At 39.2% G+C, this 14,532-nt stretch overlaps 1 protein-coding gene across 9 annotated transcripts in view; it reads left to right on the plus strand.

The window, feature by feature from the left end:
• The window catches only part of FNDC3B (fibronectin type III domain containing 3B), a 358,227-nt gene that overhangs the window by 204,101 nt on the left and 139,594 nt on the right, over positions 1–14,532 (plus strand). For all 9 annotated transcript variants that reach the window (XM_033855478.2, XM_073803904.1, XM_019946223.3 and 6 more), the window contains 2 exons: positions 4,100–4,343; positions 7,488–7,775. In XM_033855478.2, the coding sequence (XP_033711369.1) occupies positions 4,100–4,343; positions 7,488–7,775 (532 nt within the window). The remainder of the gene's footprint in view (positions 1–4,099; positions 4,344–7,487; positions 7,776–14,532) is intronic.

The following is a 14,532-nucleotide window of genomic DNA, read 5'->3' on the forward strand; positions in this document are numbered from 1 at the left end:
AGACAACCTCTGGAAGGGGAGAAAATACTTGTAAATGATGCAACCTACAAGGGCTTAATTTCCAAAATATACACACAGCTCATACAACTCAATAACAACAACAACAAACAAACAAAATCCCAATCAAAAAATGGGCAGAAGACCTAAACAGACATTTCTCCAAAGAAGACAACAGATGGCCAATAGGCACATGAAAAGATGTTCAACATCACTAATTGTTAGAGAAATGCAAATCAAAACTACAAAGAGGTATCACCTCACACTGGTCAGAATGGCCATCATTAAAAAGTCTGTAAATAACAAATGCTGGAGAGGGTGTGTAGAAAAGGGAACCCTCCTACACGGTTGGTGGGAATGTAAATTGGTGCAGCCACTATGGAAAACAGTATGGAGGTTCCTTAAACTAAAAATAGAGTTGCCATATGATCCAGCAATCCCACTGCTGGACATATATCTGGAGAAAACTGTAATTCGAAAAGATACATGGACCCCAGTGTTCACAGTAGCACTATATACAGTAGCCAAAACATGGAATCAACCTAAATGTCCATCGACAGATGAATGGATAAAGACGATGTGGTATATATACACAGTGGAATACTAGTCAGCCAAAAAAAAAAAAAGAATGAAATAATGCCATTTGCAGCAACATGCATGGACCTAGAGATTATCATACTAAGTGAAGTAAGCCAGACAAAAACAAATATTGCATGATATCACTTATATGTGAAATCTAAAGTAGGATACAAATAAACTTACTTACAGAACAGAAGCAGACTCAGGCATAGAAAACAAACTTGTGGTTACCAAAGGGGAAAGTGGGGGTGGTGGAGGAGGGATAAATTAGGGTTTGGGGATTAGCAGATACAAACTATTGGGTTGACCAAAAAGTTCGTCTGGTTTTCTCGTAAGCTGGCTCGAGTAGCACTTAGTTGTCTTTAACTTCATTCAAAACAATGTTAGATTGTATTGTGACAGCTGTCATATCAGCGTGCATTAAAAAAAAAAAAAATCAAAATTGGTGAATTTTTGCGTAGCCATTTTAATATTGAAGATGGAAGAAAAAGCAACATTGTCAGCATATTATGCTTTATTATTTCAAGAAAGGTAAAGATGCAACTTAAACGCAAAAAATTTGTGCAGTGTATGGAGCAGGTACTGTGACTGATCGAACGTGTCAAAAGTGGTTTGCGAAGTTTCGTGCTGGAGATTTCTGGCTGGACGGTGTTCCACTGTTGGGTAGACCAGTTGAAGTTGATAGCGTTCAAATCAAGACATTAATTAAAAACAATCAACGTATACCACGTAGGAAATAGCTGACATACTCAAAATACCCAAATCAAGCATTGAAAATCACTTGCACCAGCTTGGCTATGTGAATCGCTTTGATGTTTGAGTTCCACATAAATTAAGTGCAAAAAACCTTGACCATATTACCTCATGGGATTCTCTACTGAAACGTAAGGAAAATGTTCTGTTTTTCAAACAAATTGTGACAGGCAGTGAAAAGTGGATACTGTACAATAATGTGGAATGGAAGAGATCGTGGGGCAAGCGAAATGAGCCACCACCAACCACACCAAAGGCCGGTCTTCATCCAAAGAAGGGGATGTTGTATATATGGTGGGATTGGAAGGGAGTCCTCTATTATGAGGTCCTTCCAGAGAACCAAAGGATTAATTCCAACAAGAACTGCTCCCAAGTAGACCAACTGAAAGCAGCACCTGATGAAAAGCATCTGGAATTAGTCAAGAGAAAATGCAGAATCTTCCATCAGGATAATGCAAAACCGCATGTTTCTTTGATGACCAGGCAAAAACTGTTACAGCTTGGCTGGGAAGTTCTGATTCATCCTCCGTATTCACCAGACATTGCACCTTCAGATTTCCATTTATTTCGGTCTTTACAAAATCCTCTTAATGGAAAAAATTTCAGTTCCCTGGAAGACTATAAAAGGCACCTGGAAAAGTTCTTTGGTCAAAAAAAATAGAAAGTTTTGGGAAGATGGGATTATGAAGTTGCCTGAAAAATGGCAGAAGGTAGTGGAACAAAACAGTGAATACGTTGTTCAATAAAGTTCTTGGTGAAAATGAAAAATGTCTTTTATTTTTACTTAAAAACTAAAGGAACTTTTTGGCCAACCCAATGCTATATATAAAATAGATAAACAACAAGGTCCTACTGTATAGAACTGGGAACTATATTCAATATCCTGCAATAAACTATAATGGAAAAGAATACATATATATGCATATGTATAACTGAATCACTGCTGTACAACAGAAACTAACACAACATTGCAAATCAACCATAATTCAATAAAGAAAAAAAACAGAAGATGCTTTGATGATAATTATTAGTGTATGCATTAGAATTTCTAGTGTCATGGTTTAAGCACCATTTCAGATATACCTGTAACTTAGCAGCCTAAATGAGGCTAATGTGATTAACTTGCCAAGGCCAGGAAAGGGTTACATTTAATAAAGAATATGTAAAAAGCTACATCCTGAGCTTTAGTAGGGAGTATGACTCAGAATCTTAATTTTAAGGAGTTACTGTTGCTTTATTAATGAACTATTAACATAGTAGTTAATTCTGAAGCTATTATATTAATAGGTTCATTAATAAACAAAGATTTTTTTTCTTAACATAAAAATTAATGGCTATTGGGCTTCCCTAGTGGCGCAGTGGTTGAGAGTCCGCTTGCCGATGCAGGGGACGCGGGTTCGTGCCCCGGTCCGGGAAGATCCCACATGCCGCGGAGCTGCTGGACCCGTGAGCCATGGCCGCTGAGCCTGTGCGTCCGGAGCCTGTGCTCCGCAACGGGAGAGGCCACAACAGTGAGAGGCCCGCGTACAGCAAAAAAAAAAAAAAAAAAAAAAAAAAAAAAAAAGATTAATGGCTATTAATTAAAATTAAACCTATCTTGTTCACTGAAGTACAGACTAATGTTGATAAACTTGCCATTTTGTCTCAAGCAGTATTTTAGGAAACAAAGCTTACTATAATTTTTTTATTAGAATGCTTTAGACATGATTAAGTCATTTTATTTTGGCCTATAATCAGCCTCCTGAGATGTAATGAGAAGTCTATTTCAATACACAAGTTTAATTTTCAGTTTTTTGTTTGTTTGTTTTTTTAAACAAAATTTCCTATCAGTGTATGTACCTGATTGTCTTAAGCTAGATTAGGCCATCTGGTCTCTTTGGAAGCCTGGTTCCGGCTTCCAAGTTTATTCTTGTGGCGTCATTGTCCCCTTTTTTGCAGGGCCCTAATGCAGGGGCCATGCTCTCACCTGTCCCAGCCCTACCAGTTCTTTGAGGTCCCTGAAGCCTGCTCTGATTCTGCCATTTCATGCTCTTGTTCTCTGTACCCCACAGCTTTACCTTTGGATTATGGTTTCTGTTGCATTTTTTCTTATCTTGTGTCTCAACAAAATTGTTTGCTCCTAGAGCAGGTAGCACGCAGTTGGCCACAGAGGCAATAAATATTGGCTTTGTACTGCCTTATGTTACCTTCCTTGGTTGAATTTTTAAAAAATCATTTGAAGAAAGTATAGATAGAATGTTGATTGGCTCACTCTGCTCACAGCAGGTCCCCGGTCACAATGTCTCCTTCACAACGCTCGGTACATCGTCAGGACATCTTGGGAGCGAAGGTGTCCTCGATTTGGGATTGCTCAAGTGTTTGAAGGGTTGGGATCCCTCATTTCATCCACAACCTTGGTTCCAGATTAAATGGCCTTTAGGTACTATTATGGGTTCTGAAGTTAATGTTACCTTGGTTTCCTGAAGCTCCAGTGTCATGGAACTGTGCTTGCTAAAGCAGGAATGGGGTTGGGTGTTATGGGGCAGACGTGGAATCTCAGCCCTCTAAGGCATATTTACGTGGCCCAGAAAGTCTCTTCTTTCTGGAAAACCACCAGCTAAAATTCATTTAACTAGTTGAATTAGAGAATCAGAATTCAACATGCACTAATTTTTTTTTTTCCTATGGAGGAGAGAAGATTAAAGTTAAGGAGGAAGTAATTAAATACCATATACATTCACAGGATATTTACTAATAATGCATACTACGTTCTTTCTGCTGTTTCCTTTAGGTGATTGAAGACAATACTGGAGTCCGCCGGGTGGTGGTCACACCCCAGTCTCCTGAGTGCTACCCCCCAAGCTACCCCTCGGCCATGTCTCCAACCCATCACCTACCCCCCTACCTGACTCACCACCCGCATTTTATTCATAACTCACACACAGCTTACTACCCACCTGTTACTGGACCTGGAGATATGCCGCCTCAGTTTTTTCCTCAGCATCATCTTCCCCCTACAATATATGGTGAACAAGGTGAGTAGATTGCTGGCATCGGGAGCTGTTGGAACTGGTTACAACATTTAAGTAGCTTGAGAGAGCCAGTGAGCAGCTTTGTTTCCTCTGTAATAAACATGGTAGAGGAGGTTCTATCTGCTGTATAAAGCTCATGGTAAATTCCTAACTTTCTTTGTCCTGAATTGTGTCTTGCAACTCTTTCTTTCTTTATATGTTTTCAAATTCTGCCCTCATCCCACCCCACAGAGAGCAGGTAGTGGGAGAGCCACTTCTTATTTCAGAAAAGAGGCAGTAACCTATCATATGTTCCCATGTCCTGATAACATATTTTTATGTGAACGTGGCCCAAGACAGAACTGCAGCACATTATTTCTTAGGCATTCATATGGTCTAGCAGTAGAAGGGAATTTACAAAGGGTTTTATGCCCCTTTTCCAGTGATAGAAGACTGCGAGGTCTTGGTAAACTTTGGGTTTCTTGGATGCTCTGTTGCAATCTTGGCGAACTCCAAATCCCCTGACTGTTGGTGTGGTCTTCCTGAACGCTGTTTTTAGTTTAAGAATAGCCATTAGTGCAGCCACAGTTTCACTGGTTGTTAGGCAAATATTTACCTTGAAATGAAAAAGAATCTCAGAGATACCGACATTATTTCTTTTTAGTTTTGGCCTTGGTGTTGGTTTAGTCTAAAGCCCTTCTCTATCAAAATGGATACTAAGAAACCAGACAAGTGAGGATAAAATTAGACTTCAACCTCTAGGACTTTGCAAAGGGATTTTCTTCTGTGTCTGACTGTGAATTGAAGTGTTTTATTGTTTCAAACACTTATTACATTGGTTTACAGATAAATTGTATGAGAAATGCCTGTTAGTTTTGGAGGAAGTTGTCACCTTACCTTCTCTCATCAACTTTATATATATATATATATATATATATATATATATATATATATATATATGTTTCCCCCTGTATGTTTATACCACATTGGAATATTTTCTTACTAACAAGAGAAAAATTTGAGATAGGTATTTTAAGTGAAATACCCTGTGTCCTGTTGTAACTTAGGGATAGAATTTGATTTTTTGTAGTTGTAGTAATAGTAGTTAGAAAGAAATTTAATATAATTCAAAAGGATCAGGTGCTATTATAATGGGGTATGGAGAGGTGATAGCAAAAGACGAATCGATACTTTAATTGCATGGAGGCATCAATAGCTTCCTATTGCTAAAAAGTCTTTTTGCCTAGTAGCATAACACTCCAAAACATCAGATTGGGCATGTTCCATGAAAACATTTTGATAAAAACTGAAAAAATTCAGTTAATTAAGTATAGTTTTTAAAAAAGTATTCAGTACTCTGACACAGTACACATTAAGTATTTGAGCATTTGTCAGAGTTTTCTGGTTAGGTCTGAGCTTAATGACAGTGTGAAAAGCCTTGGCTACTGACTCATTGCTTGATGAAGAGTGTCTGACCTGCCTTATTTTAGCAGTCTTTTAGTAGGATGCCACACAGTTACTGTTTTGTGAATGGTGTCCTCTGTAATTTTATACAACAGTATGATTTAAGTCATCGTTAGAATTAAGCAAAAAGAGAAATTATATTGTCTTCATTGAATAGGGTATTTGGTTTAATTTCATTAAAATAACACAGCAATAATGTAAAATAAAAGTGCCTTCATTGATTCCAAATTAAAGAAAGCAGAAAACAAAAATCCTTTGCTTTATAAATAAAAAGGCTTTTATATATTGTCTTACCTTAGTTCTCAGTGTGCATACACCTAAAAGCAATTTAAACATTTAATTTCCTAAACCATGTGAGTTTAAAAGTTCTTGATGTTTTAAAATATTATTCTATCAGTATCCGTGGTGAATATTTTAAGTCTCAAGTGTAATGCATTGTGATATTTAAAGCCTTTTTACCATTCTTTTTGTATATGTTTAGACATAATTTATTTGGGCATGCACTTTTTGAATAGGATTGTGTTTCTCTAGTGCAGATTGGTTATCTTGTAAAGATTTGCTTTTTAAGGTCTTCCTCAAGCTATGTGAACAGAAAGAAAATGCAAAGTGGAGCTTTACCATTGAACAATTGAAACATTAGTCATTAAGTTATATAGGGTGACCATACATTCCTGGTGTGCCTAGGACAGTGCTGGTTTAGGTCTCGTGTCAAGAGAAATAATTAGAAATGCTCCCTAATCATGCTCAGAATTACTCAGATTTGGATGGAAATTTATATGGTCACTCTGTGCACATGGGGCCTTTTTTTCTTATAAACATGTAAGGACCCAGTGTCTGTTATACATTACCATTTTTATTAATGTCTAAATAGAATTTTTAATTGCTTAAAAAATTTAAATTTACAATAAATGTTTTCCCCTAAGATCGTGAGATTGTTTTGCAGGCTCCCATTTTCTTTTGAGCCATGAAAAAATATGGATAAGTGAAGCCAGGTGACATTCTACTAGTCAGTTTGTCTTACCTCCTGATCACCCCAAAATACTAGTTTATGACCGTAGATTATTATGCTTGGCACCAGGTTCCAGAGATGGCTTATATTGATCACTACAAGATCTCCTTGAACATTTCCCCTGGTTCTGTGAGCTTTGATTATTTTTAATGGGAATTTCTCATCTTTTCATTTTAGTAGGTTTTGTTCAAATGTTGGCTCTTCTAGATGGCACAAATAACTCCTTATATTCTAGTTGCTATGTACTTTCTGATAGAAATGCTATTCTGTCCGTAAGGATAAGCCTACTTTCAAGTATCTTGATTCTAAGAACACATTACTTAAGGGGGTATTTTATTTGTTAATTCTAACTTTTTTTGTATGTTGCAACTACTAAAAATAACAGGCAAAATCAAGCTTGGTTATCTATTCAACTAAAATATGAACTCTTGGTGGACAGTAACCCTTCTTCAGTATTTCCCATAATTTCTGGAACATTTCTGAACATACAGTATAGTTTTTTAATGATTAATTATTCCTTTATTGGTTAGACATGAATGGGAATATTTTAAACATGTATAATCTGCGTATCGCTTTTATACTGTATTTAGTAATATGTTAAACTTCTTCCTTCAGGCATCAGGTCATTTGACCCTGTAATAATTTGTTATTGGAAACGTAGACTGAGCTTGCATTTGTCATAATCATCATTTTAGAAATTATACCACTCTATGGAATGTCGAGTTATATCACCCGAGAAGACCAGTACAGCAAGCCTCCGCACAAAAAGCTGAAAGACCGCCAGATTGACCGCCAGAATCGCCTCAACAGCCCTCCTTCTTCTATCTACAAGAGCAACTGCACGACCGTGTACAACGGCTACGGGAAGGGCCACAGTGGTGGTGGCGGCGGAGGCGGGGGAGGAGGCAGCGGTGGGCCGGGCGTTAAGAAAACAGAGCGGCGAGCAAGAAGCAGTCCGAAGTCAAGTGACGCAGACTTGCAAGGTAATGTTCAAAGACGTTTGCAGTGAAAGAGTGAGACGCCGAGTTTTCTGTCAGGGTGTTGCATGGCAGTTGGTCTTTCTGCTAGGAGCGATAGGGTAGACCTCCTCTTATCTTTTGCTCAGCAAGGACAGGATGTTTTGTCATCTCTTTTCTATCACTACTTCATGGCAGAAGTGTTATTTCTTCGATCACACGTGCTGTGTCACGTTCTACTTAATCTCAGTAACAAGTACCTGACAGTGTTTTCACGTTAGCTTACTTCCGTTGTTTCATTCTAAGTAGACAAATGTGGAAGAGATCCTAAGTAAAACAGGTAAACTTTCTAAGACGTATAGGGCTAGTTTAAATCTCAAAATAATTATACCTCATAAAACCAGATGTACTTACTTCCATACTGTAGTGAAATTTATCATCGTGTAAGGGAATATATTTCTGTCTCCCTCATCAGTTATTGTTTTCAATGCCACCTTTGGCATCCTGAATGAAGTATTCATAGACCAAGGATGAGAGGGAAGAATTAGGGGCACCACATATAAATAGAGAGACATCAGTTCAAAAGGGCATTTGTTTCTTTGTAGATTAGTCTTGTGGCTAGATCAATAAATATGGGAAGAAGGTGCGCGTGCTTTAAATGAAGCTTTTAGGTAAGACTTAGACACGACCTGTTCTTATGCCACAGGAGTTAAAAACAGAAGCTTTTATATAGGCATATGTAGAAGGCTGACTTAAGGGAAGCAAAAGAAGAGCATTTTGATAAGCTAGGTGAGATAACAGATAGAAATAAAGACATGTGAAAGACAAGGTAAGAACGGATTATAACACTATTAAATACACTCCTTCCTTATCGGACCTCATCCAGGTAGAAACCGGCATTGTGTATGTGAGAATGTGTTTGTGAATGAAAAAGACAGAATTAGTGTATGGTTGATTGTGTAGGGAAGACTGGCCTCTGTCAGGGCAGAGGAAAATTAGGTAAAACCAGACACTGGCATCAACATTTCCTCCCGTGTTGTTCATATGAGTGAACTGCAGCACGAAAAAGAGCAATAGTAAGATACAGTGAAAAGTGAACAGTAATTTCTCTGTGAGATATATTATAGGTGCTTTTAATTTTGTTTATTCCTTTCTGTATTTTCCAACTTTTATTTAATTACCATGCATTATTATTATTATAATTATTAAACAAAACATAAACAAGTATATAAGAGTGACCCAAGATTTAAGAGGCTTTCAAACAGCTCCTAGTGGAAAGTGCTGTGTCTGCTGTATAAAATGATTTTTAGTCAAATAATACTATAATTTCTAAGTTTGAAATTCAGTTATTAGCAAGTTATAATTTTAAATCATGGGCATTTAAGAGAGAATTCACACACAAAAAAATTAGAAATAGGTTTTCCTAAGGAGAATTTTAGTCTACAGAAAAGAGAAAAAGAATGTATAAGCTGTCTTCAGAGAGCTTATGAAGTTTGAACTACCTTGATTACTTGATTAATTCTTTAATACTTTTTGTTCTGCCTTGCATCAAAAAAGATTTAAGGCAGATGAAATAGATAAATATAATAGAGGCAGATAAAACAAATTTGAGTAAGATCTAAGAGGCAGAGAGACAATAAGAGAAGGGAAATAAGATGAAGCAGGGTTAAAGTTAGCATACAAAATTAGTGAAGTTATGAATTACCTGGCAAAAGTAAACCTTCCTTATATATGCAATTATTTCCTTTTACATATACCTAAATGTGTAAGCTGCCCTATATTTTAATATTCTCTCATAGCTGTAAGAGAGGAAATGGATTTGCATTGAAATCAATGTTTGCATTGAAATCAATGTTTGCTAATGTACATATGTTTACAAGCATTTTGGCATTTTACATTATGACAGAGAGTATAATTATTCTGGGCACCTTAAGCTCTTTGCTGTTGCATAGAGAACATGTTATTGTGTTGGTAACAGTGAGATCTTTTTCATTATGGGCTTCTGGGAGTGTGTGTTTCACAATGAAAAGAGTTAGAAAATATTTTTATCTCACCTTCAGTTCAAACTTGGTGTATTGTTCCTTTTCTCATCACAGTATTTGCCTACTCAAAATCACTCCAAGTGCGTGCTACTCTCCACATGGTTTAGCCATGAAATATATAGAGTCAGATGGAGTATTATTTTATGTACTCTAGTGCATTCCAATAAGGATCTGAGGGGGTTTACATATTGGATAAAAAAATAACAGTTTGCTGACATGAATTGAAAACTTACGTCCTGACAAAAAAATACACACGGATGTTTGGAGCAGCTTTATTCATAATTGCCAAAACTTGGAAGCAACCAAGATGTCCTTCAGTAAGTAAATGGGTAAATAAACTGGTTCATCCACACGTGGAGTATTACTCAGCACTAAAAAGAAATGAGCTATCTAGCTATAAAAGACATGGAGCCACCTTAAATACATGTTACTGCGTGAAACAAGCCAGTCTGAAAAGGCTACCTACCGTATGATTCCAACTATCCAATAGGAAAAGGCAAAACTATGGAGGCAGTGAAAAGATTCATAGATGTCAGGGGTTCGGGGAGTGAGGAGTGAACAGGCAGAGCACAGAGGATTTTTAGGGCAGTGAAACTACTCTGTCTGTTACTGTAATGGTGGGTACATATCACATACATTGGTCAAAACCCATACAGTGTACAACACCAAGAGTTACATACACCCTAACGTAAACTATGGACTTGGTAATGGTGGCGTGTCAGTGTAGGTTCATCAGCTGTAACAAATGTACTGCTCTGGCGTGGACATGATAGGTGGGGCAGGCTCTGTGCATGTGGTGGGTGGGGTGTATAAGGGCCTTCTTTGCATCTGATCAGTTTTGCTCTGCAATTAAAACTGCTCTGAAAAGTAATCTATAAAAAAATAAATATCTGAGGAAACTGAGGACAAATAAGACGAAGACACGAGTAAGGTTGTCCATAAAGAATCCCGAAGAGTTGCTTGATGTAGGCCATCTATTTGGCCTTGAGCCTCCAGGTTGTCTGAAGCAAAGAGGAAAACCTGAATCAGGTGGAATAGGTGAACAAAAGCACCTCTTGTTCCTGGAGTCCATAATGTTGTTCATAGTGGTTCAGCCCTGTCTGCCTCAGAATGTGATTGTTGGCTGAAAGGATCCCAGAAGGCTTCTTCTGCCTTCTCATACGTAAATGGCAACATTCTCCCAGGGTATCTTTTTGCTTGAATGTACTGCAACTGACTCCTGTACCCAGAAGGTAAGTTTCTCAAATAATTCTTAAGTTTTCAGTGCCATCTGATTAATATGAAGCTACAATTAATTCTAGTATGTTGATCTGTTTACATTCATGTGTAGTTCGCACAAGATTAGGGTTTATACTTAACCGTGACGTACAGGTTGTGGTATTTTTCTACATTTCACTTAAGATGCCCACGTTTGCCAGAGGAGGCCAACTTTTAGTCTCAGAATTCCCTAGTTTTTGAGGGAATCTACTTGAATTACTTACCGCCTTTTTACCACTTAGAAAATACAAATGTAAAAGGAAAAGGGCAAACTTCAAATTTGCACCTGGTCCTGTGATAAGCAAACAAATTATGTTAATCTAAGCAAATAAATATATTAAAAAGATGGAGATTGCTTAATTACTCTCTGGAATCTTGGTTCCCTTGTTTGTACTTCAGAAACACTGGTGGAACTTCCAAAAAATGCAGACCCCTAACCCTCATTGCAGACCTGCTAAACCAGAATCTCTTCGCCTGATCTGGCTTCATGTTTTTTTATTAAACTTCCATGGAGAATGATGGCCAGCAAGATAGAGAACTACTGTTCTGATATCAAGGATGGTTACAGAAGGTGTGGTTTGCTAGTTTGTATATGGTGTGAGGTAGGAACTTTAGCTCACCACCTTCTCCCCACCTCCTAGGACTGTGTGTGGCACACAGTATGTACTTAGTAAATATTTGTGGAATGAACCCTGTGTTCTTAACTGCACTGTTCTCTAAAACAAGCCATCTGCTCTGCAGCCAGCCCCTCCTTTCGTTTACTGCTGGTACCTTCAGGAAAACAGCTTAGGCAGGACAAAGTCTACAGTACCATCAGGGGAATGTACGATTCCAGTTTGTACACCTTGGAGTTGATGGTGTGATGTGGGCAGAGAACAGTTGGGGTTTGGCTTAGAATCGGGTTTTGTCACTTGCTGACTATTTGCTTTTAGTATTCCCTGAATCTCTGTATCCTCATCTGTAAAGTGGGTATTTTAATTCCCAATATTAAATATTAAAAGTAGTCTATCTCGGTTCTTAACACCTCAGTATAATGGTCACCCTTGTTACTTGAATATTCTTATCGTCTCCCCCCTGTAATCTTAGGGTCAACTCTCATCAAGATACATGCCCTTCTCAAAACAAGTATCTCTATGTGCCCCTGAGCCCCCTTCGCCCCCTCCCGCCATCCGATGCCGTCTCTCTTGCCTTCATGCCCGCCCTGCAACTCCTTCCCCTGTAAGCCAGAAGTGGCTTCCTTCTGCTTAAACCCGTCTTCATTTTGAAAGTTCAGCCCTGTACTCCTGGACCTCTACCTCTGGAAGTTGCATCCAGGCTCTCTGAGGGAGATTGCTACTGGGGTAAAAATGTGCTGCCTGCCCAGAGGTGCCAGATTTCACACATCTTCTCATCACCCCGTCAGGGACGCTTAGAGTTCCGAGTGAGTGAGAACTCTGGATACCCTCTTGGGCCATCCTTTCTAATGAACTCTGTCTTTGGCATCTCCTCACATTTTTTAGAAACCTGAGTTAGGATTCCCTATGCTTAGTCTGAGGAGGACCGCCTTATGTTTTAAGAAATGGGATTATCCATCTTCCTCTCCATCCCATCCTCTGATTACAGCCGCATCTACATCAGATCTGAACGTGCTGTTCCCCTCCCTAAGGAACCTCCATGGCGGTCCCCATTGTCCAGAGAATAAAGTCTAAGCTGCTTGATGCTCACCTTCCCAAGTACTTTAGATTTCCCCACCAGCTGCCCAAAGTTTTGCCCTATTTCAAGAATATGCCTCATCTTCTCTTCTTGGCTTTTCCTTCCAGTCCCTGTGCCTAGCACACTCCAACTCAGTCCTTCAAGAGCCAGCTCAAATGTCATCTCTTTCTGTGGGGCCTCTCTCCCCAAGGCATAATAATGGCAGATTGATTAGGGGAAAATATTTCAAGAAAATTTCCCTTCTCTTTCTTTTCCTTAACTGGCATTTGATTTTAGTTCAGTGCCTGAGCACCTTGTCCATAGTTGTTCAAGGACAGGATGACAGAATTTGTCCTTGTGTGCAGAATGTTGTACAAGAAGAGCTGGGCCTTGAGCCTCTTCTGTGGCCCAAACCAAGTTAAGATTGTCATGTTCCTTTTATCACAGAGGCTACAGAAGTTTCTGTTGCTCTTCCTTGAGTGAGAGGGAAGTTTCATCCTTCCATTTTATCCTTGGTAAAAACCAAAGCATATGATATCAAGGAAGTTACTCAGAGGATACAGTTTTGTAACTGAAATCCCCTAGTTTTCAGCCAGCACTGTAGTCCCTGTGTCATATTGATATATCCTCAGAAAGGAGAGTTAGGTTATCTGCTAGTACTGTTTTAGAAACGATTGTGTGAAGCCAGAGTGAAAAACGAAAACTTTGGTGAGGATCCACTGTCTGATAATATGAAAAGACTTAAGTAAGCAACCCCATTAATAATGGGGGGGGTTGTTTGGGTAGAGGAAGGGGAGAAAGAACGAACATCAAGAGTGTTTATAAGTCACAGTCTCCAAACACCTTGTGTGTGTGTGTGTGTGTGTGAAAGTATTTTGTGTGTGCAGTTGATACTGCTGACCTTTACCTCATCCCTGGGTTTATCTTTTTCACTCATTACTTGAACATTTTAAAACCTTAATGGATTTGTAAGATAACAGTTGTTTGTGTTTTAGATTACGTGATACATAACAAGTCATTTCACTAGGCCTCAGTTTCCCTTTCAGTAAAATGAACAGGTGAGTTAAAGTCAGTGATTTTCAGGGCTTCCCTGGTGGCGCAGTGGTTGAGAGTCCGCCTGCCGATGCATTGGACACGTGTTCGTGCCCTGGTCTGGGAGGATCCCACATGCCGCGGAGCGGCTGGGCCCGTGAGTCATGGCCGCTGAGCCTGCGCGTCCGAAGCCTGTGCTCTGCAACAGGAGAGGCCACAGCAGGGAGAGGCCTGCGTACCGCAAAAAAAAAAAAAAAAAGATCTCATGTGGATCCGCAATGTAATACAGAATCCTTCCTCTCCAACCATCATCATCTTTCTCTCTCTCTTTCTCTCTCTCTCTCTCTCTCACACACACACACACACACACACACGCCGGCGTTGTAACAGCAGATAGAGTTGGAGCTGCTGTGCTTGGGGCGGGAGATATGGGCACTTGTCATCCACAAAGCTTTCCTCACCCTCACTTGGACTCTGGCTGTTCAGTCCCAGGCCACAGCTTCATCGCCATCTAGGAGCTTGTAAGACATGTGCCGTCCTGGTCTGCCCCAGACCTGCTGGATTACAGTTGGTGGAGGTGGGACCCAGCAACCTGTGTTTTGTTGAGCTCTCCAGGTGGTAATCAGGCACAGTAACATTTGAAAACCACTGGCCCCGTGAATGCCAAGCAATTTTGAAGGAAGATTTTTAAATGAGGGGTATGGGAGGCGTTCAGTTAAAACACTCATTTTAAGTTGAAGCTTATTCCTTTTGTAGTACCTGTATAATGATAAGCATGTACG

This window comes from Tursiops truncatus, chromosome 4 (assembly GCF_011762595.2).
Source record: "Tursiops truncatus isolate mTurTru1 chromosome 4, mTurTru1.mat.Y, whole genome shotgun sequence".
Classification (NCBI taxonomy): Eukaryota; Metazoa; Chordata; class Mammalia; order Artiodactyla; family Delphinidae; genus Tursiops; species Tursiops truncatus.